The sequence below is a fragment of the Protopterus annectens genome, chromosome 4.part0 (genome assembly GCF_019279795.1).
Source record: "Protopterus annectens isolate FY-2018-M chromosome 4.part0, PAN1.0, whole genome shotgun sequence".
In the NCBI taxonomy this organism is placed as follows: Eukaryota; Metazoa; Chordata; order Ceratodontiformes; family Protopteridae; genus Protopterus; species Protopterus annectens.
The window spans coordinates 507,574,473-507,601,410 of record NC_056733.1 but is presented as its reverse complement, the minus strand read 5'-3'; the positions used below and the strand labels follow the sequence as shown (position 1 = coordinate 507,601,410).

The 26,938-nt window shown below is 42.0% G+C and overlaps 1 protein-coding gene across 2 annotated transcripts in view; it reads right to left on the bottom strand.

Annotated features, from left to right (window-relative positions):
- The window catches only part of HECTD4 (HECT domain E3 ubiquitin protein ligase 4), a 5,422,508-nt gene that overhangs the window by 4,877,266 nt on the left and 518,304 nt on the right, over window positions 1-26,938 (bottom strand). For both annotated transcript variants that reach the window (XM_044068422.1, XM_044068423.1), the window contains exon 4: window positions 6,873-7,000. In XM_044068422.1, coding sequence (XP_043924357.1) covers window positions 6,873-7,000 — 128 coding nt within the window. The remainder of the gene's footprint in view (window positions 1-6,872; window positions 7,001-26,938) is intronic.

The window sequence follows — 26,938 nt, the reverse complement described above, 5'->3', positions numbered from 1 at the left end:
GTATTTCAGAGCTACAAAGTTAAGGCTCCTACACATAGCAGCAAGCAGAAAACTACAATTCAGACTGGAAAGGGAAGATGAAACAGGGAAACAGCTCAAGAAACAAGGAAGGACTGGGATCATACCTCTCAACCTTTTAGTGCAAGAAATCTGGACAAAGCCTGACAAAATGGGGGGGACAAAGGCCCAAAAATAGGGATTTATTTTAAATATTGCTCTTATAAACTTACACAGTTGCTAGAGTAACAGGGTTTGTTTTAACAAGCATTTTCTGAAGGATCTGAAGTCTGAAACTCAAATGTATGTCATTATTTAATTGACTTCCATTCTCTGATCATCCCAGTCATTTGTAAGACAACAAATTTTATGAGGACCGGACCAAAAATATGAACCAAAAATCAGGACATTCTGCAAAAATCTGGACAGTTGAGAGGTATGATTGGGATTCTGGATACAGGCCTTTAAGGTGAATAACAATAACCATACAGAATATTACATCTATAAAGTAGGAGAAAGTAACCTAAGAACTAAGCCAATTTGGGAATGGAGAAAGAAGATTCTGTCAATAGGGATTACTGCAATTAGAGATATAGACAATAGGCAAGAGGGGGCTAGAATTTATTGGAGAAAACTGGCATAGGAACCAAGGTACTGGCAAAGCCTATAACTAGAGAGGGAAACATGACATAATGGGAATATGCTGAGAATTATCTGGCTGCACGTTAAAGATTGTCTTCCCTATCAAGGATTGATAAGACTACAACCAAATTTATTAAAAATAATGTCTTTTCATCCATAGCCTTTTCTTAACCCCAATTACATCTGCACAAGATAAAAACCAAGAATACCAACACTTCCTTGTACTAAATAAGTACTTCCCCTTTCATAACCTCTTTATATCACGTGCAACTGTATTCACAAAACAAAATGCTGCTCATAGGGCATCCCTGCCTTACTCCACCTAACCAAAAATCTTGCACCCATTTATTAAAACTATTATTCTCATACGACTTCAATTCATTCAGAAATATCTACACCATTCCCTTACTGCTCTGAAATATTCCACAAATGCTCCTGTTCCACTTTATTTACACCTCCCATCACATTTTTATGCATTTGTCCTGGTTATTATCTCATTAACTACTACTATTCACACAAAAACAAATTCCTGACTCTTCTAACCTTTTACACCATACTCAACTATTACGTTTTGTACTGCTTTTTCAAATCTTAACTGTGCATTCTTCATTAAAAATGTTATAATCTTCATTATGTAAAGTAAAGGGCATCCAATTTAACTTTTTTATCCCTTTTCTCATATTTTTATTTTTTATTATTTATTTATTTACTTTACATTTGTTAACCGGGGGTGTCTGACTGAGCCAAAAAGGCCCTTTTTCAGCAGAGGCCCGGGGAGAAAAACTCCACATAGAAAAATTACAGATACATTTAGTTATTTAGACATGATCGGTATACACACAAATTACAAAATACATGTTTTTATAGTGTTATGCAGCACATCAACAGTTACAGTGGAGAGAACAAACAAAAATATTTAAAAATAAAGGTAATTATTAGATTTGTGGTGTACAGCTGAAATTTGGAACATAGGTAGAAAACATACATAGTACACAGGTACAGAACATACATTGCAGATTATCCAGTGTTTGTGAGTAAGACTGAAAACTATTATCAAGTACTCTAGGTTTAGTATGTGTACCTTATCCACTTTCACTAGCCTGGGTAGCAATCATGGCACTGCCAACTTTGCTTGAGATGTTGCCTGATGAGGTCTTTAAAGGAGCCTTTGGATGATGTGTTTTGAATGCTAGTGGGGACAGAGTTCCATTTTTTAGCCACTGAACTACTATATAGTGCGACAACGGTGAGGTCTGTGGTGGGAGTGACGGATGCGTTTAAGGTGGAGGTGGGATTACATCAAGGTTCAGCTCTGAGCCCTTTCTTATTTGTAATGGTGATGGACAGGTTGACAGACGAGATCAGACAGGAGTCCCCGTGGACTATGATATTTGCAGACGACATTGTGATCTGTAGTGAGAGTAGGGAACAGGTGGAGGCGACCCTGGAGAGGTGGAGATATGCTCTAGAGAGAAGAGGAATGAAGGTCAGCAGGACTAAGACAGAATATATGTGTGTGAATGAGAGGGCGGATAGAGGAATGGTGAGGATGCAGGGAGTAGAGGTGGTGAAGGTGGGGGAGTTTAAATACTTGGGATCAACAGTTCAGAGTAATGGTGAGTGTGGAAGAGAGGTGAAGAAGTGAGTACAGGCAGGATGGAGTGGGTGGAGAAGAGTGTCAGGAGTGATTTGTGACAGACGAGTACCAGTAAGAGTGAAAGGGAAGGTCTACAAGAGGGTAGTGAGACCAGCTATGTTATATGGGTTGGAGACAGTGGCAATGACAAAAAGGCAGGAGTCAGAGCTTGACGTGACAGAGTTGAAGATGTTAAGATTTGCACTGGGTGTGACGAGGATGGACAGGATTAGGAATAAGTATATTAGGGGGTCAGCCCAGGTTGGAAGGTTTGGAGACAAAGCCAGAGAGGCAAGATTACGTTGGTTTAGACATGTGCTGAGGAGGGATGCAGAGTATATTGGGAAAAATATGCTAAGGATGAAGCTGCCAGGTAACAGGAAAAGAGGAAGACCTAAGATAAGATTTATGGATGTGGTGAGAGAGGACATGCAGGTGGTTGGTGTGACAGAGCAAGATGCAGAGGACAGGAAGAAATGGAAACAGTTGATCTGCTGTGGCGACCCCTGACGGGAGCAGCCGAAAGAAGACTTACTACTATATAGTGCATCTCCAAAGCTACTGTAGCTGTTGGTGACTTCTAGTAGTAGTTTGTTTTATGATCTAAGAGGCCTTTTGGCTGAGTGATGTTGTACTAGGTTTTTGAGGGAAGGACACTTAATTGGGGAGGTAACAGATCGAATGACAGAGGCAGAGCTGATTGTAGGTTAGGAGGTTGGGCAGTTCAAGCCAGTGGAGCTGTCTTCAAAGCAGTACAGTGATGAGTTCTATATGAGCAATTTGCAGGAAAGCAGGCAATTCTGTTATAGCAGGCTTCCATTTTGCTTAGTTCAGTTTTGTTCAGATTAGTCAGACTGGGAGATGCATAAAGTAAGGTGGATAGAAGTTGGGAGCGAGCAATGGCTGACCTTGTGTTGTTGGTAAGAAATGGTTTGATACGGTAGAGTGATCCCAGTTTGGCATGTACTTTTTTAATAGTTAAGTTGAGATGACTATCAAATTTTAGGTGGGAGTCTATGGTTATTCCCAATAGCTTAGCCTGTGCCACTGGAGCGACTGGGGTAGCATTTGTGGAGTAGATAGTGAATTGACTGTTATCAGTGTTTTTGTTAGAACTGGTTGTAATCATAAGCTGAGTTTTCTTTGTATTGAGGATATGTTGGGCTTTGGTAAGGTAGTTTTCAACGTCAGGGAATGCTAGTTGAGTTGTTTGCAGGAGGGTGGGAATATTTTGTGCAGCACAGATTAAGGTAGTGTCATCTGCATACTGATTGCATTACTCCTTTACATATCTACCTTTAAACCTTCATCCATGAAATTCAATTTAACACTCCTGTGAACAATTTTGCCATTCTCACAGCTTTATGTATACCCCATACACCCAATGCCATTCCCCATCAGATACCTAGTCTACTTACACACTTGATTCTTCTAAAGTCATTTCCTTTTTTATTAATGTAATAATTTTATTTTTTTCTGCAAAAATCTCCTTATATTGCATTTCATCTTTTCCATACTGTTCCATAACTGTTGTAACATGCTCCTTAATGATTCGCATGATTTCGTCTTGCCTACATTTCAAATTATCTTAGTTTAATGATGGAAATTAAAGGTAGGGATGCGAACAATTTTTTAACAATTGCTGCAAAATATGGAGACAGTTCTTTCCTCTTACTCCTTAAATACCTTTGTATAAACTAAATAAGGTTTTTTTCTTTCCATTTGTTTTGCTGACATAATTCTTGTTTCCTGTAAAGACATTTATTATTCCTTTCCAGATCACACATCATTTTGTCCTTTATTCTCAAGAACTTTTGTTTCTCTTTTTCTACATTGTAATTCTAAATGTAGACACACTTTCTTATACTAGTTCTTAAAAGATGTACACCACTTTATCGCAGAATCAAATAAGTATGTCACAGACATGTTTTTTCCTTATTTGTTGCACCTTGTATTAACTATTTTTCCTGCCACCCTTTTTTAATACCCCTCCCTGACTACATTTTCATTCTCAAATTTCTATCTGAATTATTACATGATATGGAAATAAAATCTGTTACCATGCCATCACCATCTACCTCTAACATCTTCCAAGATCTCAAAATAATCCACATCTGCTCTTACTTGTTCTCATACCCACTGCCTTTGATTCAACAACTTTTATTCCCATCTCATAATGTCCAACTTTTTTAACGTACCATCTTGTCTTTTTCTTCATACCCTTAAATTACAATTAAAATCCCTACTCATTGTTTCCAGGTTCAGTCACCAATGCTTTAATTCTTTAACTAACCATTCCCACTCTCAATGCTGTGAATGCATATATTAATCTGAATACTTATTTTTCTTACCCATCTACCACAGTTGTCCTAGTACATACTAAAACTAAAATCGAATATTTTGTCCATCACAGAAAATAAAATTCCCAAACATTCATGCACCAAACTTTATAAAATGTTACTTCCCTAGTTTCTCAGTCGGCACTCTATCCAATTCTGAAAGAAATCATATAACCTGCAAAACAGTCATATCCACATCCAAGCTACAGCACCATTCTAAAATACTCTTTGTCTCCGTTTAGAATACCACTAATATTCACTGATGCCAACTGTACATTATTTTTTAATTTTAACTTTTGGTGAAATATTTTAATATTTTCCTTTCACACTTTCCAGCCTTTCCCCAATGAGTTCCTTTCCTCGCTTCTAACCTTTCCTATTTTTCTTTGCCTTGGTCTGAATGTTCAATACCCAGCAATTAAAATATATTTCAGCACTCTGTTTCAAATCTCTTGCATTCCTATCTGAATATCATCCACGTTTTTCTTCAATGTAGCCTTCTGTTATCTGTCCCATCACTCTATCTTCATTTGATCATTTTTTTTCTTCTCTTGCTCTGTAGTAATTTCTGTAATTTCTTCTGTAGATTCAGTATTTCTTCGGTCTGTTCTATTTCTCAATTATCCTGCCGTTCTTTATTATCAAACCAGAAGTGTCTTTTTTTTACTATTTTACATAAGGTTTTTCATCAATTTGCTGTATGCCCTTTACACCCACAAGGACTGTATCTGACTTTAAAACATTCACTACATAAATGAGAAGAACCCAGAGCCCTCTGGTGTTCCGTTACCAAATGAAAGTGTGCTAACTTTTGTACCACTGACACAATTTCATCTGTCCAAAATTACAAAGATATTTTTCTTCAGCTTAGGTCCTTGGCCAGAAAGCACATATTCACTTCATGGAAACACATTCTTTTCACAACACAATATAAACTTTTTCCAGTAATAAGCCCAATGAAAACATTACATAAAAAGGCATCTCCTTGTCTAAATGAATGAATGACCTTACATCATATACATTAAAATCTAAAGGCACAATTGTACCGTCCCACATTACACCTGTATATACCACAATAATTTTTGCTTCTTGCTGTTGCAGCAGTGGGTCTCTTTTTCCATATTTTGTTCAGTACCCCTATGCTCCTTCTTGCAATCTCCAACCATACAATGTTTTACTCATTTCTGTTTTCTCCACATTCTCTGTCTTTACATCTACACCATCATTTTCTTCTCTCCAAACATTTGACTCACTGCTTCTGCCAGTGACATCAAGTCTCCTCCTGGATGTTCAGGGTGTATTAAGCAGACAATATCCTCATCGTCTAGTCTACTACTACTTTCTGGAATTCAGAAATGCCCAAAAACTATTAAATGCTGTTAATTTTGCTATCTACACCATTGCTCACCTTCTCCATACTTCTGCTATCTAAATCTGTATTTTCAGTGTTTTCATCCAAATTCACAATACCATCAAGAGCAGAACCTTCCATACCACTGCAACCTCTCGCTTCTCTCTCCTCCATCAAATTCCTTCTCTCAGCAGCCTCTGAGCTAGAAGCAATTGTAAGACGTGCACTCTCAAAAACAGTTGGGGAAGTTTGCTGGTTTCCTGGCCAAATATCCCCAATCAGTACAAATACCACCTCTGTCTCTCTGAAATGAGGTTACTAACCTAGCTGGACTAAACTAGTATCCATACAATAAATAAATTAAATAAATAAATTAGCCTTAAAGCTAAACACCCATATACAACAGCACCATGGGTTGCAACAGTCCTTTTGGTAACTAGACTAAAAATCCTTTAAGCATACTCAAACAAGTTATTCATGCAAAATGATCCCAAATGAAAAACAGGACATGGTAACAGTGGGTACTATTCTCATACCAAAGGGAAAAAAATAAGGAATGAAATAGTACTAGCTTCACCTTTATAATCGGACTCCAGCACTGGACTGTTTCCACCATGACATAGGTAAACACCATGGCAGAAACTAATCTCAAAGAAGGTGTACTGTTTGGAAGTGCTACAAGACAAGGCAAATAAGACATGTAAAAAAATTATCAAAGTTGAGAAACACCAAACATTTATAGAAAATTATACTTGGTGAGGACAAACTGCAAATTAACCCACATTTGATGACAACATCCAAGTACACAGATAATTATGAAACATTAAGACTGCATTCTAACCTGATGACACAAAACACTTTTTACATACAGTATTTTATAAGAAGTAACTTCAGTTCCATGGCTTACCTTTATTTTCACTGCCAGAGGCACTGTTATCTGGAGCAGGGAGCATATCTTCAAATCCCCAAGATACAATATGTTTGCTTCCTAGCAAACAGGAAGGTGAACCAGGGCCTCCCTCCAACAGCAACAGCCTTCCGGATAACAATAACAATCATTATAAAAAGTTATGTCAATAAAAATCAAGTGCTTAAAGATTACTACACGTTCATTATCTTTTACCACCAACTACATAATTTACCTTCCTCCACTTTGTATCAAAAAAAAAGTACAGCTGGGTGGCTCGGTTCTGTTTTATACAAGAATAAAGCCATAACTACATCCCAGATTACCAGAGTTTAAACATTGGTTTACACACTGGACACAATGGGCATGACAAGGAATAAGTTTAGTGGCCAGTGATAGCCTGCCTACCCTTGCTGAGGGAGCAGTGGTCTAGTTGGATGTTTTGCTATACACACACACATAGTCAAAGAACTAGGGGAAAGGGGGCTGGGTAACCAAACCAAGTTTGTAGCCCTCATTAGTGCACACCTTGTGATACTCACATGCAAGAGGAGGGCAAAGCTGATATCAGTGATGTGGATGTCTACATCAGTGCCAAGAAGTGAAGGCTAGGACAAATTAAAATATTTCACATCAGTATAAGCACTTGAGATCATAAAACAACTCCACAGCTGTCAGGGATTCCCCAAGTGGCAAAGGAATGAATAGGCTCATTACAAATAGGACAAAACAAAGACCAAGAAAAGTGCATATGTGTGAGGGACTCATAACAGCATTCCTAAGTAAATGTCTTCTATTGTGAGAATTCTTGCACCAGGTACTGTTTGCTAATCACAAAACTCAATCAACCAAACATCAACTCAGTTCTTACTCCTACATGTGTTTCACTCCAAGGACTCGTACAATCCAAATACATTCACTATAACTATAGCATTCTCTACAAAATTTTTTATTGCAATAAAAAATACCAAACCCAGACTGCAACAATAACATTAGTAACTAAAATGTACTATGTCCTTCCATTTCACAGATGCAGTATTCTTTACAATAGGGAGAGCACAAAAGCTCAGGAAGAAGAGAGAGTGAGAAAGAGGGACCAGCAGAGCTCTCTAGGAACCCATGAAGAATGGCCCTAGCAAAGCCAGCTCTAGCTCTGGATATCACATCCAACTTATAGTGTTTGGTAAATGTATCCACAGGAGTCCAGGTAGGTGCCTCAAGAATACAGTTAGTATCAAAACCCATGAAAAAAGTACCAGAAGAAGCCACAGGCCCAGTAGAATGAGCCTTAAAAGAAGGAAGGCTCTTGCAATGGAAGGCATAACAAAATGAAATGGCTTTAGAAATCCAAAAAGAAAGTGTTTGCTTGGAAACAGCCAACTCTAAGGACAAAGGATGAAAGGAAACAAAGAGCTGATCAGATTTATGAAAAGTCATAGTCTTTATCCAGATAAAATTTGGGCTGTCTATGCACATCCAAAGTGTGCAGCACCTTCTCACTAGCAGATTGTGGAGAAGGGAAAAAAGTGTGCAAATGACGAGACTTAAGAGACAACTCATTCATCACTTTAGGCATAAAAGAAGGGTTATTATGAAGAGACAATCTGTCCTTATGTGGAACACTTAAAAAGGAAGACAAGACTTAAGGGCTTGAAGTTCAGACACCAGTCTAGCAGAAGTAAGGGCTAACAAAAGTACAATCTTCCAAGAACAATGCTGCAAGGAAGCTGAAGCTGCAGGCTCAAAGAGAGCCTGGAGCAATTTTTTTAAAACAAAATTAAGACCCCAGGGAGGAGGGACAGGCTTCCTGTGAGGCCTAATATGAAGGACTCCTAAAAGGTGGTGACAAAGGCAGACAAGCAGAAATAGCTGATAAGTGAGCCTTAACAGAAGGACAGGCCAACCTAGCAATAAGCAGTTCACACAAACAAGATAGAACCAAAGGAACATACATGGAAAGTAGATCCAGGTTACAAGAAAGACACCAAACAGAAAACCTCTCCTCTTCCATTTCGATAAGTAGGATTTCCTAGTTGGGGGTTTCCTAGCCTCCTGCAAGACCCTAAGCACGTTCTCAGAAAAAAAGTGTCTGCATGGAATCACAATCCTATCACCCACAGTGCCATCTGAAGAGTGGACAGGTGAGGATGGATGAGAGATCCCTTGTCTTGTGTGAGTAGATCCACCCTGTGAGGTAACTTGTGATGATTTCCATTAGCTAAATGCAGAAGAGGGAACCAATGCTAAAGTACAGTTTTGTACCTACCATAAATGTAGATGTTCGAGTACTAATACAGCTGCAGTCATAACAGATGGGTTTTCCTGCCGTCAGGCGGGTCCTCGGTCGGCCGAATTCCAAAGTCTAGGTCCGATGTCGGTTGTCGTCACTTCTTCCCTGACGTCAGTGCGACAGGGGTATAAAAGAACCAGCCGACACCATTTTCTTCAGTTTTTCTTGCCCCAGATGTCAGGTGCCCCCAGAAGAAAGGCAATACATAAAATTTGTGTAATAAAGCAATGTCATATAATCAAAATACAGTAGTGCAAGCAAATACACCATAAATGAATACCCAAATCAGGTTGTATGAGGAGGTGTTAGCCAATAGGCCTGTCCCAAGAGGGGAAGGAGGGACGGAAACCTGGACTGCAGCTGTATTAGCACTCGAACATCTACATTTATGGTAGGTACAAAACTGTACTATGTTCATCGTGCATACAGCTGCAGTCATAACAGATGGGTAGAGTCCCAAAGCTAAGAAAGGGGTGGTAGGCACTAGGTGGAACTAGGAAGAGCCAGGATGCCCTGCAAGACAGCAGTGGCAAAGCCTGCTCTAGATTTGGAGTATAATGGAAGGTGGTAGTGCTTGGAGAAGGTATGCACAGAACTCCAAGTGGCTGCTTCCAAAATATCTTTGGTAGGAACTCCTCTGAGGAAAGCTGCAGTGGTAGCTGTGGCCCTTGTGGAGTGAGATCTGATGCCTGTAGGTACAGTTTTGCCATGAAAAGAATAACAAAAGCGTATGCAGTGGGCTATCCATTTTGAGATTGTGTGTTTGGAAATTGGCTTCCCTTGAGCTCCTACAGCATAGAACACAAAGAGCTGTTCTGATTTTCTGAAAGGCTTTGTTCTGTCTAAATAATAACGCAGTTGTCTGTGGATGTCCAAGGAATGTAGCAATCTCTCCCCCCTTTGTTTTGAGGATTAGGATAAAAGGTAGGTAAGTGTATAGCCTGATTCAAAGCTACCCTGGATACTACTTTTGGCATAAAGGACGGGTTGGTTCGTATGGAAACTCTGTCCTGATGGAAGATGATAAAAGGCTGCACAGCCATGAGGGCTTGTAGTTCCCATACCCTACGAGCTGAGGTAATAGCCAGAAGGAAAGCTGTTTTCCAGGACAAATATTGCAAATCTGTTGAGGCATCTGGCTCAAAAGGAGGCAAGGTCAGCTTTTCTAGAATGAAATTGAGATCCCAAGCAGGTATTGGTTGTTTCCTTGGGGGTTTTATATTCTTAGCCCCTCTGAGGAACTGTCTTAAGAGGGGGTGAGAGAATAAAGGTGGATCAGTGTTGTATTCTGCAGAAATGGCTGAGGCATGAATTTTGATGGAGGAGAATGAAAGTCCACTGCTTAGCAGCTCAGCTAGATACTGTAATATTTGAGGTAAATTCAGTTTTCCAGGATTCTGGCCCTTTTTCTCATTCCAGGCACAAAACCGTTTCCATTTTATGGAGTAAGCTTTTCTAGTAGACGGCCTTCTGGCCTCCAAAATGACATCCTGCACCTCCTTGGAGAGTAGGGTCTGTTGTAATGTTAAGGAATCTTCCATGCGGCCAGATTGAGTGTTTTCAGCTGACTGTAAAGAGTTTTGAAGCTGTGCTGAGTCAGAAGAAGAGGCATTAGAGGCAGGGTCCATGGTGGGGAATGCGTCAGGCTCCTCAGGAGTGGGTACCAGTGTTGTCCTGGCCAGTCTGGAGCAATGAGAATCATCTTTGGTCTGTCTGCTCTGGTTTTTAATAGAACTTTGGGCAGCAGAGGAAGAGGTGGGAAGGCATAAACTGTCATTGTTGTCCAACTGAAAGAGAGAGCGTCCACTCTCCAGGCCTTTGGATGAAAAATCCTTGAGCAGAATTTTGTCAATTAGTGATTTTTGTGGGAGGCAAATAGATCTATGTCTGGCCTTCCCCATGCTTGAATTATCTCTGTAAAAACTTGAGGATGCAAATTCCATTCGTGTGGATCTGTCATATTTCTTCTTAGGTTGTCTGCCAGCGTGTTTTCCTTGCCTGGCAAGTACTGTGCTTGAAGTTCGATTTGTAAGTCCAGAGCCATGTTCCAAAGTGACATGGCCAGCCTGCATAGGGGGTATGAATGGGTTCCTCCCTGTTTGTTTATGTACCACATTACTGTGGCGTTGTCTGTCCTTATCAATAGTTGACCTGGATGCAGAAGATCTTTGAAAGCTATAGTAGCATTTATTACTGCTAGCATTTCCTTTTGATTGATGTGAAGGTGCTTTTCTTTTTGGGACCATTTGCCCTGAATGCACCGATCTGTCATGTGCGCCCCCCCCCCCAGGCGTAGTCCGAGGAGTCTGTTGTGATGACTTGATCTGCTTGAGGCTTGCTGAATGGGAGACCTGTGTTTGTTTGGCATGCTTGAGCCCACCACAGAAATTCCTTTTGAAGACATGGAATTAGTGGTATTATTGTTTCCAAACTGTGGCTGTGTTGAGACCATAGGTTTTTCAGGTACCGTTGAAGTTTCCTCATATGCAGCTTTGCACATGGGATTAGTAGGATGCAAGATGCCATGAATCCCAGAGCCTGCAGGATTTTCCTTGCAGTCAGCCTGGTGAAATTTGCTAGTGCTCTGAAGTATTGAGTTAGTTGCCCCTGCTTCTCTGGCGTGAGGTAGGCCATCTGGGTGTTTGTGTCCAAGTTGGCACCCTGGAAAATTATTTTCCGAGAGGGTATTAGCATTGATTGCTTTTTGTTGACTGTGTATCCCAGAGAATTCAACAACATTATTACATAAGCCAGATGTTTCAGAAGTATGTGCTTGCTGTCCGCTTGGATCAGGCAGTCGTCCAAATAGGGGTATATTTGTATCCCTTGAAGTCTGCAGTAGGCAATTACTGATGTCAAGCATTTCGTGAATACTCTGGGCGCAGTAAATAAGCCAAAGGGCAATGCAGAGAACTGATAATGGGTTGAACCTGCAAGAAATGTGAGGTATCTTCTGAAATTTTGTCTGATTGGGACATGCAGGTATGCCTCCTTGAGGTCCAATGTTACCAGCCAAGACTCCTTGCCCAGCATGGGAAGAAGCTGCTGTAAAGTGAGCATCTTGAATTTTGGTACGAGTAAAAATGAGTTTAGGATGGATAGGTCCAAAATAGATCTCCAATCTTTTCCCTTCCTTGGTACCAGAATAGTCTGGAATAAAATCCTTGACCTTGTTCGTGAGTAGGTACCTCTTGAATAGCTTTCATGTCCATGAGATCTGAAATTTGTCTTTGTGCCTCTGCCCTTTGATTGTGTGGCAGGTTTGACATGCCTCTCATTTTTGGAAGGGTGTGAAAATGGAATCTGTAGCCTCTGTTTATAATGTCCAGGATCCATTTGTCTTTTGTGACAATATGCCAATTTTTTGAAAATAATGCCAGCTTTCCGCCTAAGGGTGCTGCCATTTGAGCCTTACTTGGCATGCAAAGGGGAAGTCATTGGGCTTGCTTTCTGAATGGCTGCGAACTATCCTCACCACCTCTTTGTGTAGGAGCTTGCCATTGTCTGCCTCTAATCGATCCTTGGGATTGCCCTCTGCCCCTCGGGCGTCTGTATCTACCTCTTTGGGGTCTGTCCGTGGCTGGAAAGGACCAATTTTTGGAAGGCCAATTTCTACTGAAACGTGGGGGTTGTACCTGTAGAAAATCTTTCACTGTTTGCATTGATTTAGCCTTTTCCTCCATTTTCTTTAATACCTCCTCAGCATTAGCACCAAATAATACATCCTTTTGTAGAGGGGCATCTAGTAATTTAGCTTTGAGATGATCTGGTAAGGTTTGTTCCTTGAGCCAGGCATGTCTACGTATGACTGATCCTGTAACAGCAGCTCTACATGAGGCCTCTAGAGCATCAAAACCACACTGCAAGGTATGTTTACCCACTTGTTCTGCACTATGCATCAAATCCTGCAACTCCTTCAAGTCTGGTTGTTCAGGTTGTGACATTTTACTTCTCAATTGTGATAACAGAAACTGGTGGTACTTTAGCATATGGAACTGGCAGTTTAATTCCCTCATGGTTAAGGTGGCCGAGGTATATACCTTTTTTCCCCACCTTTCTAAGGATCTGGAATCTCTCTCGGAAGGTAATGGATTTTTAGCAGTGGAGGCCTTAATTCCCTTGGGGCCCTGTGAAATAGTTTCTGGGTCAGACGCATGGCTTTTGTATAGAAATTGGTGTGACTCAGGAACCCGGTAGTACCCGTCAGGCTTGACTGGGGGGCTGAAGGTAAAGAATCCGGGTTAAGGCAGGCCTCCGAGTACACATCATCTAGTATGTCCAAGACAGGAGGTATAGCCAGAGGCCTGTGCTGAGGTAGCAAGAGAAAATCCCTAAGCCTTTTCTTGGAATCTGAGTACTCTTGGCCTTCCCAGTGGAAGTGTTCCCTTAAGGTATGCAAGGTTTCCCCAAATGAGTAATCCTCTGGGGGGATACAGAGGGAATTGACTCCTCTGCATCAGAATCTTCAAAAGGGGAGTAAGAAAGTTCCTGTTCATCAGAGTGCTCTGATATAATGGAGGGCTGATCAGAGGAGGAGGATTCTTCCTCCACTCTGGGCCTTTTGTCCGGGGGGGGGGGGGGTTGAGAACCCCTGATAAGAGTAATTAAATCCTCAGCCATTTTAAGCATCTGTTTTTTAGGCATGGGGCCTGGAGATGGGCCCTGTGTAGCTTGTCTCTTAGAATGCATGGCTGCTTTAGACTTAGTGAAAGCCTTGATGGAAAAAGAAGAGGAAGGTCTGAAGACACCTTCAGAGGAGGCAGACCTGTCTGCATTTTGAGATTCACCACCAAGAGTGGCTTCGGTATCTGTAGTCGGGGTGTGGGCCGAGGAGCCTGCGACCTCGGGCACAGAAGACACCGTCAATGAAGTGTGGTCGGTAGTCAGGGGCTGCGTAGGTGCCTCGCTGAGAACTGGACCACCTGAAGTCGGCTTTGGCGTGGTGTCGGTAGAGGCCGCGGACCTCGTGTGTCGGTCCTTATCTTTGCGCTTTTTAGACAAAACTGGAGTCGGAGTATCCGACGACATAATATAGTTAAATTGTTTGCCAAAAAAATGCTGGGCGAACTCTGCCCGACGCTTAATGGTGCGTTTGTTGAATGTAGCACAAAAACGACAGACCGAGACGTCGTGGTCTGGGCCTAAACAAGGAATACAGAGGGAATGAAAATCCTTATGCAGTATTTGCTTCCCACATGAAATACAATTATTAACTTTGTCTGACATCGGTCTGAGGAAAGAAAAGTTTCTCCAACGGGGTACTTAGCTTTCAAGAAGACTTCGGTTGCAAAATTTTTGTAATTTCAGGAGCTGGCCGACCGGCACTTGCGAACTGCTTCTGCTTCGGGCACCGCGCGGTAAGAAAGACTGAAGAAAATGGCATCGGCTGGTTCTTTTATACCCCTGTCGCACTGATGTCAGGGAAGAAGTGACGACAACCGACGCCGGACCTAGACTTTGGAATTCGGCCGACCAAGGACCCGCCTGACGGCAGGAGAACCCGTCTGTTATGACTGCAGCTGTATGCACGATGAATATCTGGGCCAAAATGGAGACACCAGCAAGATTTTAGGAGCATCTTGTATTTTGTAAAGGACTTTTGGAATGAGAGGTAGGCATAAAGAAACATCCCCTTCTAGGAAAAAGAGAGGGCGTCCACCTTCCTCCAGACCAGAGGACCTAGGACTCTGGCACAAAAAAGTTGTTCTTGTTTGTACAGAGGGGAGGCAAAAAGATCTAGAGGAATACCCACTGGTGGGCAATGCCCAGAAATACATCCTTGTGAAGCATCCACTCATGGGATTGTGTTATGGACCTGCTCAGAGTGAGTGCCACAGTGTTCTGACCTGACGGAATGTAAACTGCTTGAAGTGTCACATGATAATGGATAGCTAGTTTGTACACTAGAAGAGTCCAACCAATGTAGGAGATGAGACCTCGTCCCCTCTTGCTTGTTTACATGCCATATCAGTGTGGTATTACCTGTAAACACCTTGAAAAGCTCTGAGGAGAATAGAGGATGAAATTCTTGAAGAGCCAGCAGAAGAGCTCTCATCTCTTTGACACTGATGTGGTCTTTCCTTTGTTGAGGTGACCAAAGACACTACACATTTAGAGAGCTGAGGGATGCTCTCCATCTCATATCTGAAGCATCTGTGAACAAGCTCCTGAGAAGGAAGTGGGGGCTTGAAAAGCAAGCCCTGGATTGAGAGTCAACTGCTGAATCCACCTCTGAAATTCCAGCTTGAGGCATGGAAGAAGAGGAACTAAGAAGTCCAGGACATGTGAATGCTGAAGCCAAACTGCCTTTAGAAACCACTGAAGTTTTCTCATGTGGAGTTTGGAAAAAAGGGAGCATAGGAATGGTGGAGGCCATAAAACCTAGAGCTCTCAGAAGTTCCCTTGCTGTGATTAAGGCCAGAGGAAGAACGGACTGAAAGAAAGAAATGAGAGTCAAGTGCTTGGGAGGAGGCAGAGAAGCCTGCATTGGAATAGTGTGGATCCTGCACCACATAAATACATGATTCTGTGAAGGCATGAGAAAGGACTTTTTAGAAACTTATACTGAACCCAAGCTTTGCAGGAGAGAAATGGCAAAATGAAGATGTTACAGTAGAATCTCTGAAGAGGATGCCTGAAGCAGGAGATTGTCTAAGTTGGTAAAGACTTGTATCCTCCTCAGCCTGCGAAAAGCAATCACAGCAGAGAAGCATCTGGTGAATACCACTGGTGCAGTAGAAAGAGCAAAGCAGAGAACTGCAACAGAGAATTTTAAAAACCTCCTGAAAAGGGGATGATAGGAATGTGATAAGCATCTTTGAGGTCCAGGGGCACTAGAAAAGCCTGAGGAAACAGCAGAGGGAATAAGGTCTGAAGGGACAACATCTAAAAGGAAGAGATCTTCAAAAAAATATTTAAATGAGAGAGATCTACAATCAGTTTCCAAGTGCCCTCTTTTCTGGGAACCAAACACATTCTGGAGTAAAAACCATAAAACCCCTTCCCTCTTTGAGAACTTGAAACCTCCTGAATAGTTCCCTGATTCAAAAGATTCTGAAGCACCCCTGGAAATAAACAAACTGTTCCAAAGAGGGATGTGGAATGCCCATGAAAGGACGAGATTTCCAGACCATCTAATACCCTAGGTGGATAATAGACAGAACCCAGGAAGCCTGAGTAATCTTTAACCAAACTGGAAGGGATAGGGAAAGATGGAGAGAAAGAGGAATGCGGCTGAGAAGAACAGTCAAGTCAAGCACCTGGTTTGTCAGGAAAAGGAGATTTCTGTGTCACAGGAGTCTGGATAGGTTTAGCAGGAGGAGCCCCTTTACCCTTAGGAGGAGGGCGAGACTGCCTATGAAACAAAGGTCAGCTTATTAGGGTAATATCTTTGATATTTAGGCACAGCAGAAACAAAAACATGTTTAAGTTCCTGTAAAGTCTTGACCTTTCCTGAAGATACTTAAGGCAAATCTGCAGCAGCTACACCAAAGATGTGTTTGTTATCCAGAGGAGAACCCATCAATTTAGCCTTAATATCATCAAGCAAAGATTGAAATTGAAGCCAGGAATATCTCCTTATCACAAAACCAAAAACAGCAACTCTAGAAGAAGCATCTGCTGCAGCTTAACTGCACTTAATAGAATGGCAAGCCACCTGAGAACAGGCCCCCAACAAGGAGAGAACAGAGGTCTTCCGCCTTCAGAATCAGGAAAGTTAGAAATTACCTGATAGGCCTGAGAAAGAAGAGCCAAAATATATCTGGACATATTCGTCTGAAAACTGGCAGCCCTAAAAGCCAAGGTAGCAGAGGTATAAAGCTTTTTTACCTAGCCTTTCCATAGTGCTGCTGTCTTTATCAGACAGAAGAAGCTTTGTAGAAGGCAGTAACTGAGATGGCTTGTCAGATGCCACAGACACCACAGAGGGGCCAACTGAAGAACATCTATAGAGGAATTTGCAATCATCAGGTTTTTGGGGGCAGGGGGCTGGGAGTCTGGAGCCTGAGATGTAGTAGAAAAGGCAGCCAAAGCAGGAGGGACAGCAGAAGGTCTGGGAGAATCCATCTGCAGAAGCTTGTAATACTGCTCAAAAACCTGGACACAATTCCATTTAAAAAATTTCATCATCCTGGAAATTGTGTTCACAAAAGAAATCTCCTCAAAGGGAGTGTCAGAACTAGTGGACTCCTCCTCAGAACCACAGTTTAAAGGAGAAGGAATCTGGGATGAATAAGCAAGGGATTCCACATCTGAATCCACCTCTTCCTCAGAGGAATCCTGCACCCCAGACCTCTTAAGAGAAGCAGGAACAGAAACTCCATGAGGAGGTTTCAAAACCATTAGGGCATTAAACAAACCCACAGTGAAATTCTGCCATTCACTCTGAGGGTACTTAGGAGTATTTTTTGATTCTTTTTCAAAGGGACATCTACCCTGTAAAACCTAGAAGGCTGAGATGCAAAACAACACTCCACAATTGTAGTCAGAACTTCCTCTCTAATCAAAATCTGAGGAACACCCCTAGGCCCTTCAGTAATAATCAGCAGCTGTTCTCCCTGAACATCCATAGTGGGCGTCTGCAAGGCTCCAGAGACATGTGTGAGGTCGGATTCATGCCAGCCTCCAAAGCGGTTGCGGCAAAGGAATCCAATGGTGGAACCGGGTGATCCTCCGGGCTTCCACTAGCCTTAGGAGAGCAGTCCGGCAGAAGCGGTACAGCAGAAGAATTGGACCTAGACTTCTTGGCCTTCTTCTTTCATGGATGTCTGGCCCTTATAGCGGGAATTTCCCTCCATAGTGTCTTTCGCTAAAAGCTTAAGACATTATGACCCAGAGACTCCCCAGACTCTGGAAAAGACTGCCCATACATGTCAAGCAGAGCGCCTCTTTGGCCCTCTTCAAAAGGAACCTTGATGACTGGATGGAAGAAAGGAAATTCAGCCCGTGGATCACGTCAGTCACCCTGCTTGACAGGGGTCCAGGAAAGTAAATAGTGTGGGAAGAAATAGCCAGGGAATTGTTATGGCTAGGCTTGTATAGGCCCTAGGGCAGATAGCCTAGTACCAACCTATGAACCTACTGGTTCTCAAAAGGAAAGCAGACTATGGAGAGTCTTTGATATGAAAGCCTGGCAAATGAAACAGGACGTACGATTGTGGGAAGCACAAAGACAAAATAAGCACTGCTCATGATGGTCTTTATGGGGAATCTGTCTCCCGCACTGGCGTTTGCCCTTTCTGAATGCCATAAACCCCACAAGCAACAAACAAAAGGAAAAAAAATCCCAATGACACTTAGTTGAAAATGGCTTAGTAAACCAGCAATGAAGAGGGTGTTCAGACAGACTATCAAAAGAAGACATTAGATTGGTGGGAAAGAAGTTCTGAGGAAGGTAAGTCTGGATGTCACCTTTATGCCCTACACTATATGCGTAGAATATACGTGTGTCATATGGCGTACCTTAAAGCAACCTAAGGGCTTTGGTATACTGGCCGTATGTCAGGCTGCCCTTGGCAGGAGATCCCTAATACTGCAATAGTGAAATGGAAGGACATTTGATGTACTTCTTGACAAGGGAATGCAACCCTCACTCAATGTCATCTAGCAATGGCTATGTCCAGAACAATTTACACTATTTAAACAAAACATTTTTGAGTGCTGTACTCACAGATGAATCAATACAATGGCTGCAGCACTTAGTGATGGTAAATCTCCCAGCTGCAGACAAAAGATTTATCCTGTATATTTTTTCAGACAGCTCTTAAACAGTATCCGCTATCTGCAGGAGAAGAGATATCAGATGATGTACCCTGTGTGTTAAAAAGCTAATTGTTCATTCGGGCAAAGTGGAAGAAATACACACTCCTCCCAGGCTTGTGAGTTATTAACGATTCTATGTTGTGGGTAAAGATAACAGCTGCTGCTTTTCACTCTAAAAAAGTATAGTTAAAGTACTGTTTTGTATGCCTTCAAGTTAGCATGCCAGTCCTGCATGAATGTTTTAAGATGCCCCTATTCTGCCTATCAGGCGTTTCAGAAGCAGCAGTACAAGTATCCAATTTATTTCTACATAAAGTTATGAATTGCATAAATTTTCCAACTGAAGATGTAGTCCAAGCCCAGCGTCACCTGCTTTCAGGGGTCTGCAGCACACTTCTTTGTTCAAACCTGAAGTCACTTTTGAAGGCCAAAATATAAAATTCCTTCAAGAGGACAGCTTCTCTAAAGGAAACATCCTCAAAAGGAAAACAAAATAAAAAATGGGGACTAGTGTTTATAGGTGGAAGGATTACAGCTGTCTCATACACAAATCTTTGCAAAATGGAGATTATGGCATTCTTTCTTCTACCTAAAAGATGAAGCATAAGTTGTGGATTAAGCATTTCTTGGAAACCAACCTAATTTACATGCAGTACAGTTGGGAACATCTTTGTTTCAGGTATATCAGGTCTACATTCTGAAATATATAAAGCAAGGACGGTCAGCTGCTTGCACCCATGAAGACAATGTTCTGTGTAATGGCACCTTGACTATCACTATTCCTTGCACCATCACCAAAGTTCTGGCTAACAAACATACAGTACACTTTTCAAAAAACAAACATTCTGCAACCTAACCTACCGAAGTTCAGTAACATAAACAAGAGTTATGTACTTCTCATAACAGATCTATGTTGTCTCATTTTTGTCTGGTTCAACCTCTGGCTTGCCAGATCCAACCTCTGCACCTTCTTCTGAAGCTGTGAATGTGAGGCTTTTATTCTTCCCCTACCCATCATTCCCTCCACTGTACTAAATTACCTCAGGCAGAGTGTGCTGACTTATTGAACCAGAAAAAAATGAGACAACATGGATCTACTCTCATGGTAAGCACATAACTGTCATATCCGATGTTGTCTATTTTCTACTGATTCAACCTTTGGGTCAGACTCCCAAGCTGCAAAAATCATCTGGGTGGCATAAAGAAAGGACATTCTTGGGCATAGTGGAACATCCTCTGGCTTGCACATCCAATTTGTAATGAGACACAATGGTGCGAACTGTGGGCCAAGTTCCTGCTGCACAATCTCTTCATGAATGCTACATAGGTTCATAGGTTCATAGGTTAGTACTAAGCTAACTGCCCTTGCAAGCCATTTTAAGCCTAGCCAATTATCTCTTGTGAGACTCAAACCCTGCACCTTGTGTTTGTAAGGCAAACACTTTAACCATTAGGCCACCCTCCCAACAGAAGTAGCTATTGCTCATGTGGAAAGGGCTTTTGGTTTTGGTTGTATGGGTAAACCTTGATCCTTATAAACAAAGAAAATGCACTCCAACAGCCATTTAGAAATTGAGAATTTTGATTTAGAGATAGATACAAACTGTTGTTCTGACTTTCTGATATTCTTGGCACAATGTAAATATAATCTCAGCTGTCTGTTAACATCTACTCTGCATAGTATATATTCCCCTTTGTTTGAAAACCTGGGGGAAAAGACAGGCAAATCAACTGACTGATTCAAATATACTTTGGATGTCACTTTTGGTACAAAGGAATCATTTGTTCTCAATGCTTCTCTGTCTTTGTGGAAAATTATCTATGGTGGTTTTCAAAATAGTGCTTTGCAATTCAGAAATCAGTTTACTGGGTATAACTGCAACCAGAAAAAGGGTCTTTCATGAAAGATAAGTGAAAACTACTGAAGCTGCTGGTTCAAAGAGGTTTTGGGTTAAGGCTTGAAGCAGGATAATGTCGTCTCTTGGGAGAAGTGGACCTCTGATTCAGGATCCGAGTAAGAAAGCACCCCTGAGAACGGCTTTGGAGAATTTAAGAGAGGCTATACAAGAGTCATTATGCCCTATGTGAAAATTTGATATGGCAGCCATCTGCATATTGACAGTGGAAGAAACTAGACCCTTTCTGAAAATGTTCCGATAAGAAACCCAAGATAAATGGGAGAGGAGTAGGGATTTGCTCCTCCCAAAGAAGTTCAAACAGAAAATCTTTTCTATTTTCTTTGATAAAGCTTTTTGGTAAACTGTCTTGAGAAGCAGAAATAATATGGAGCACAGAAGAGGAAAGCCTGGCATCTCTGGCTATTGTCAGAATGTAAGGAACCATGTGGTCAACATTAAGGCTTCCAAATCTTGTAGAGGGAGTCCAGACATGACTTAGAAGATAGGGATTGAGATCCAACATCCAAGGAGGATCTACTGAATAAGGCCAAAGGAAGGGGAAGGAAACTGCCAAGGCCAAAATGGAGCAATAAGGATCACCCTGGTCTTGCACATTCTGGCTTTCTTAATAAATTTTGTCAAGAGTGGAATCAGTTTGGTAACTAGTTCTGCCGAAGTCTTTTTTAGGATGAAAGCAAAGAATAAAACTGTTTATCTCTAAATTCAGCTTTCGTCTTTGTTTTCACAAGTTTTTGGAGGAATTTTGGTTTCTTGTTTTTTTTATCCGCCTGCCATTTGGGACTGTATCAGTTTGTTTGGAGAACAGAATTTGCGACCATTAGATTGAAAGACTCTACTGTAACACTCTCATATAGTACTCCACCAGGGGAACTAATGTAATGGTAGAGGCCATGAAACTTACCAGATGAAAAATCAACATTGCTTGGGGAAGAGGATACCAAATTATCTGAGACGCTGTTATTCATAAGGATAGCATTCTGGTGTCTGGAAGCTTGCAATTTGAAGAATTGTGTTAATATTGCATCATATATACTCTATTTGTCGCGTGGAAGACATATGGCTTTTTGACCGACCGACTGACTGACTGACTGACTCCAACAGCTCTGTAAGGTGGAGTAATAGTTAATTTTGCTGTTCCAGCAAAGCCCTGGAAGTAGTGAGTATGGAGCCAATCATCTAAGATTAGGAAAACCTGAATCCCTTGCAGTCGGAGATGAGCTGCTACTACTGCTGTAACTTTCGTGAACACCAGGGGAGGGGGGGGGGTTGTTGTCAGATGGAAGGGCAGTGCTGTGAAATGAGAAAGAGTGGCTCCCAGATGGAACTGGAGGAGTCTCCTGGATCGTCTCTGTATCTTTATGTGATAACAGGTCTCCTGGAGCTCTACAGATCACATCCAATCATCCTTCCACCGCAGAGGTAATATAGACTGTAGTGTGATCATCTGGACCTTTGTCTATCTCATGAATTGATTGAGATGGCTAAGTTCCAAAACTGTTAAAATACAGAAAAGCACTAAGTTCCAAAACTGGCCTGAGTTCAACTGTTTTGTGACTAAAAAGAACCTGGGACAGACTGTGGATACTAACTGGTCTAAGGAGACCTGCTGAATGACTATTTCTAGCAACTTTGAAACCTCTAATACTGTAAATTCAAACTGAGTGGAAGGAACATCAGGAATCTTTACCTTCTTTTTTTCAGGGTACAAAAAGGGAATGGGGATAAGTGGTGATTATCTTTAGCAACAAGGAATCTTATGTAATGTTTTGCCAGGCCTGAGGGTATATGAATAAGAGCCTGCTAAACTGTCTCCAGAATGTGGCAGCCGGGTAATCCTTCAGGAGAACTGATATGGATACTCTGTGAAAGGGCTGCAAAAAACCTGATTATGTGCTTCTGTCCGTTTTGAGTTAACTCTCCCTCTGCCTCGGGGGGCGGGGGGGGGGCCGTCTCCAGGACTGCCTTGGTGATAGCCCTTCAGTTTTGTGACCTGCATCTTCTTACTATCCCATTGGTTCTAAAGAAGGTTACCTGTGGGATGAAGAAACAGATTACCATGGATGGTAGGTTCTTACCATGCTCACTCCTAGTAAGTGTTTCTCTAACTTTTTGGTTCAAAAAGGGTGCAGCCATTTAATGGGGCATTAGTGAAGGATGTCTTAAAGCTTTCTGCAAAATCACAGACACATCCAGGCATGATGATGCATGCTGATGCCACTGCCTGCTGCTCTAGCTATACTATCAGCTGCATTAGAAAGCAGCTGCAAAGCCATGATAGAAGTGGATTGTGGGCCAGACAGTTAGGTACCAACTGTTTTATGAACCTCCACTGTTAAGTTAACCACAATGCACTTGGAAAGCTCCTTGGTCAGGTCCCTCTGTAAACAAGTCATTTGTGCAAAGCAATTTAGCTTTCTAAGAGTGAAAGTCGCTGAAGCATAAGTATATTTCCCCAATCTGTCTAGCAACTCAACTCTCTGTAAGGAGAATGAATAGAAGTAAATTCAACTAATGCTCTTGCTAAGCACATCATGGATTGCCCAGGACATTGTTTTAAATTTTTGGCTATTCAACTGGTACTTAAGGACAACAGGAGATGTGACACTGTGCATAGCACAGAAATGGCAGAGATGAGATGGATAGTGAAGTTACAAGCTGATATAGACTACCTGGCTTGACTGGGGTTGTCCCTTTAAAGCCTGCATTGAGAGCACACAAATTGCTTCATTAATTGCCCTATTAAGTACTTCTGTTGTAAAATTCTGATTGGCTGGATTGTTAATGCCTGTCACAATCTTTTCTTTTTTAAGCCTTGTCTTTGTGTTAAGAGTAGTAGATCTGATGAAGGGCTGATAGCCTGAAAGTGCTTATCTGTTCTGTTTTCTTGTTTTTTATTATTTTATTAAAGTTGTTTTAAACTGGCCTTGGCTGTGTTGACTGCACTGTTTTTTCTGCTTCTATAATGAATAGAAGTACTCTGCTCAGGTAGTAGCAGCAGCCATGAAAAAGGAACTACCATGGCATCTACTTGTGGTTCTTTTTTTCAGTGTTTCCTGTCTTTTGGGGCTACTAAAACCATGTCTGGCTTTTTAGTGATAGATTGTACTACATCAGGATCCTTCCAAGTCTGCTGTGCCACAAGATCTAGGAGGCCATCTGCAGGCAGTACCATCCAAAATATAGATGAGTCAATAACAAAGGCCTCAAGGAACACAGATTCATTAAGGGAAGGGGGTTCAGTGGACCAACCCCCCCATTTCATCAATTCTAGGATATCACCAAATTTATCTTCTAGGTAACATCTAGGGGACCTTTCACCTTCATCCAAATCTGTCTCTTCAAAAACAGACTTTGGAGAAGAATCTATGTGCTTTTGTTTTCACACCTGTTTTCTAGGACATTGTCACTGGGGAATGTCTAGAAAAAAGTCTGAATCAGACTTGGAACTCTAGTGATGAGTACCCTCTTAACTTAAAGGTACTGACTGTACTCATTGATCAGAATGAAAGAAACAAGTCACATGGTCCACTGGGAGTTGGGTCAGATCCGAACCAGAAGGTCACACCTAACATCTTGGCCCAGCTAAAACCCATTCAAAAACCTAGAAGGCCAACATTGCAACTGGAATCGGGGAAAAGCTCCCCCTATCCAAAGCCTCAGTAACTTTCCCCAATCCACTCAAGGCCTGCTCAAAGGAAGACCTCAGACGTCAGCTATGAAGTCCAGAGGCCCCAAGAGGAACAGACTGCTCTGAAAACCTCAAAGTCAACTCCACCACCAGAACCCCGGTACCAGTACTTTGGCTCTGACACTCATCTCAATCTGAGAGAACTGGAGTCAGGAGAGTAAGGAAAACTGTCCATGCCAAAGTTCAATTCTGACTGAGGCACGTCGGGGGCTCAGACCCATGGCAGCCAGATCTAAAGAGCTGACAGGCAGCAGAAAAAAAAAGGGAGGGATAGTTGGAACCGTACCCAAACAGCCTAACACAGATGGAGTAGGGAGACTCCCAGATGGATTTGTGTCCTTAAAAATGTCCTCATTATACAGCTGACATTTATCTCAGTAAGGCTTCTGGTAGACTAAGTCAACCTCAATGACAATGCCATGAGATGTTTGGAGTACCATCCCTCCAATAAGATGGGCAAATGGAGCCTAGGATTCACTGGGTCAGTTGAGAAAAAGAAGTTACGTACTTACCATAATGTTCCAGGTTTGTTGTCCTTGATCTCTCCTTCCTTCTTGTTGGTTGGGTTCGGAGCAGACCCTCAGCTCTGACTCGGCCATATTCTAAAGCTCGAGAGCTTCCACTGGCTCAGGGCTAGTCCCTATCCCATCATGCCTAGCGTTAGTCACCCAGATCTCGTTTGTGATAGCCCATAACACTAGGCCACAAAGTGTAGATATATAAACTATGGACATATCTAACAAAAATACGTATAAATGCATATAAGAAGAAACCCTCGAGCCATAAGTAGAAATTCTCATTCTATCCAACTCATACACAAGGAAGGGAATCAAGGCCTATACAGTCAAATATAGATAACTGCTCTCGATCCCCCAGGAGGGGGAAGGAGGGTTGGATGCAAGAAGGAAGTCGAGATCAAGGACAACAATGGAACGTTATAATAAATACATAACTTCTTTATGTTATGCTGTCCCTATCTCGCCTTCCTTTTTGTTGGTTGGAACAGTGTCCCCGGCACTCTTCTTGGATGGCTCAATGTAATATACTCTTCAGAACAGTGGAACCAAATGATGCCCTGTTCTGGGAGGCCACACCTACTTTGTAATGAGTAATGAAGGTATGGGGTTTAACCCATGTAGCCGCCGCACAAATTGAGTCTAAAGGCAGTCTGACCCCAAAGGCAGTAGAGATAGACAAAGCCCTGGTTGAGTGTGCTCAAATTTTCCCTGGTAGTTGCTTGTTCTGTGAATTCTAGACATAAGTAATGGTATTCGAAATCCATTTGGATAAAGTCACTTTCAATACTGGAGTTCCCTTTTTGTTCTCTGATAAGGATAAAAACAGCTGGTCAGATTGTCTGAATAGAAACTTAATTGTCTATGAACATCCAATTGGTGAAGTTTATAGTCTCCCTTATTGCCATAGTTAGGAAAAAACACTGGTAGTTCTATCAATTGATTCAGATTGAACTCTAAGCAAACTTTTGGTAAAAAGGAGGGACTGGTCCTGAGAGAAACCCCATCTTTGTGGAAAATTAAATAAGGGGAACGAATGGAAAGGGCTTGTAAATTCTGATACCCTCCTAGCTGAGGTAACGACGATCAAGAAAACAATTTTCCCAAATCAAAAATTTTAGAGCACAAGAACTGGTTGGTTCAAATGCAGGAAGAATCAAGGCAGCTAGGACTAAATTTAGATCACAAGGAGGAAGTGGCTCTCTTACTGGGGGTCTCAAAAGAACGGTAGAACTAATATTAGAGCCCATTTCTCCCAAATGGAAGTTAGAAACAGCAGCCAGCTGAACTCAGATAGTTGCTGCTGCTGCTCCTTGGTTAAAAATTTCAGCCAGGAATTTGAGCATCTTTCAAATGGGTGCAGTAAAAGGATCAATATTATTGTTCACAGCCCAGCAAGAGAACAATTTCCATTTACTAGTATACAGTTTCCTCGTAGAGGATTTGTGAGAGGAGTTGAGAATATGTTGAACGGCCGGGGAGATGTCTAAACCGGGAAGTGGAGGAACCAAGCGGTCAGCTTGAGAGTCTTAAGTAAGGATGGAGTGTGCCCGACTGATGCATCAGCAGGTCCGGAAGTGGGTTCAGAATCCAAGGCTCCTTCAGGAGATGGGGCCATAGAAACGGGAACCAGATTTGACGAGGCCAGTAGAGGGCAATAAGGATTAGCTTGCAGCCCACCGATTTTGCTTTCTGAAGAACCCTGGGGATTAGAGGAAATGGAGGAAAGGCATACAGAAGTCCCGGAGGTCAACTGTGAACAAGTGCATCCCTGGGTGATTGTCCCGGTGGGGGGACTAGAGCAAAATAGCTGCTGCCTTTGGCACTGATGGATGTGGCAAAAAGACTGCAGCAAGGCTGGCCCCATTTGCAAAAGATCTGAGTCGCAATGT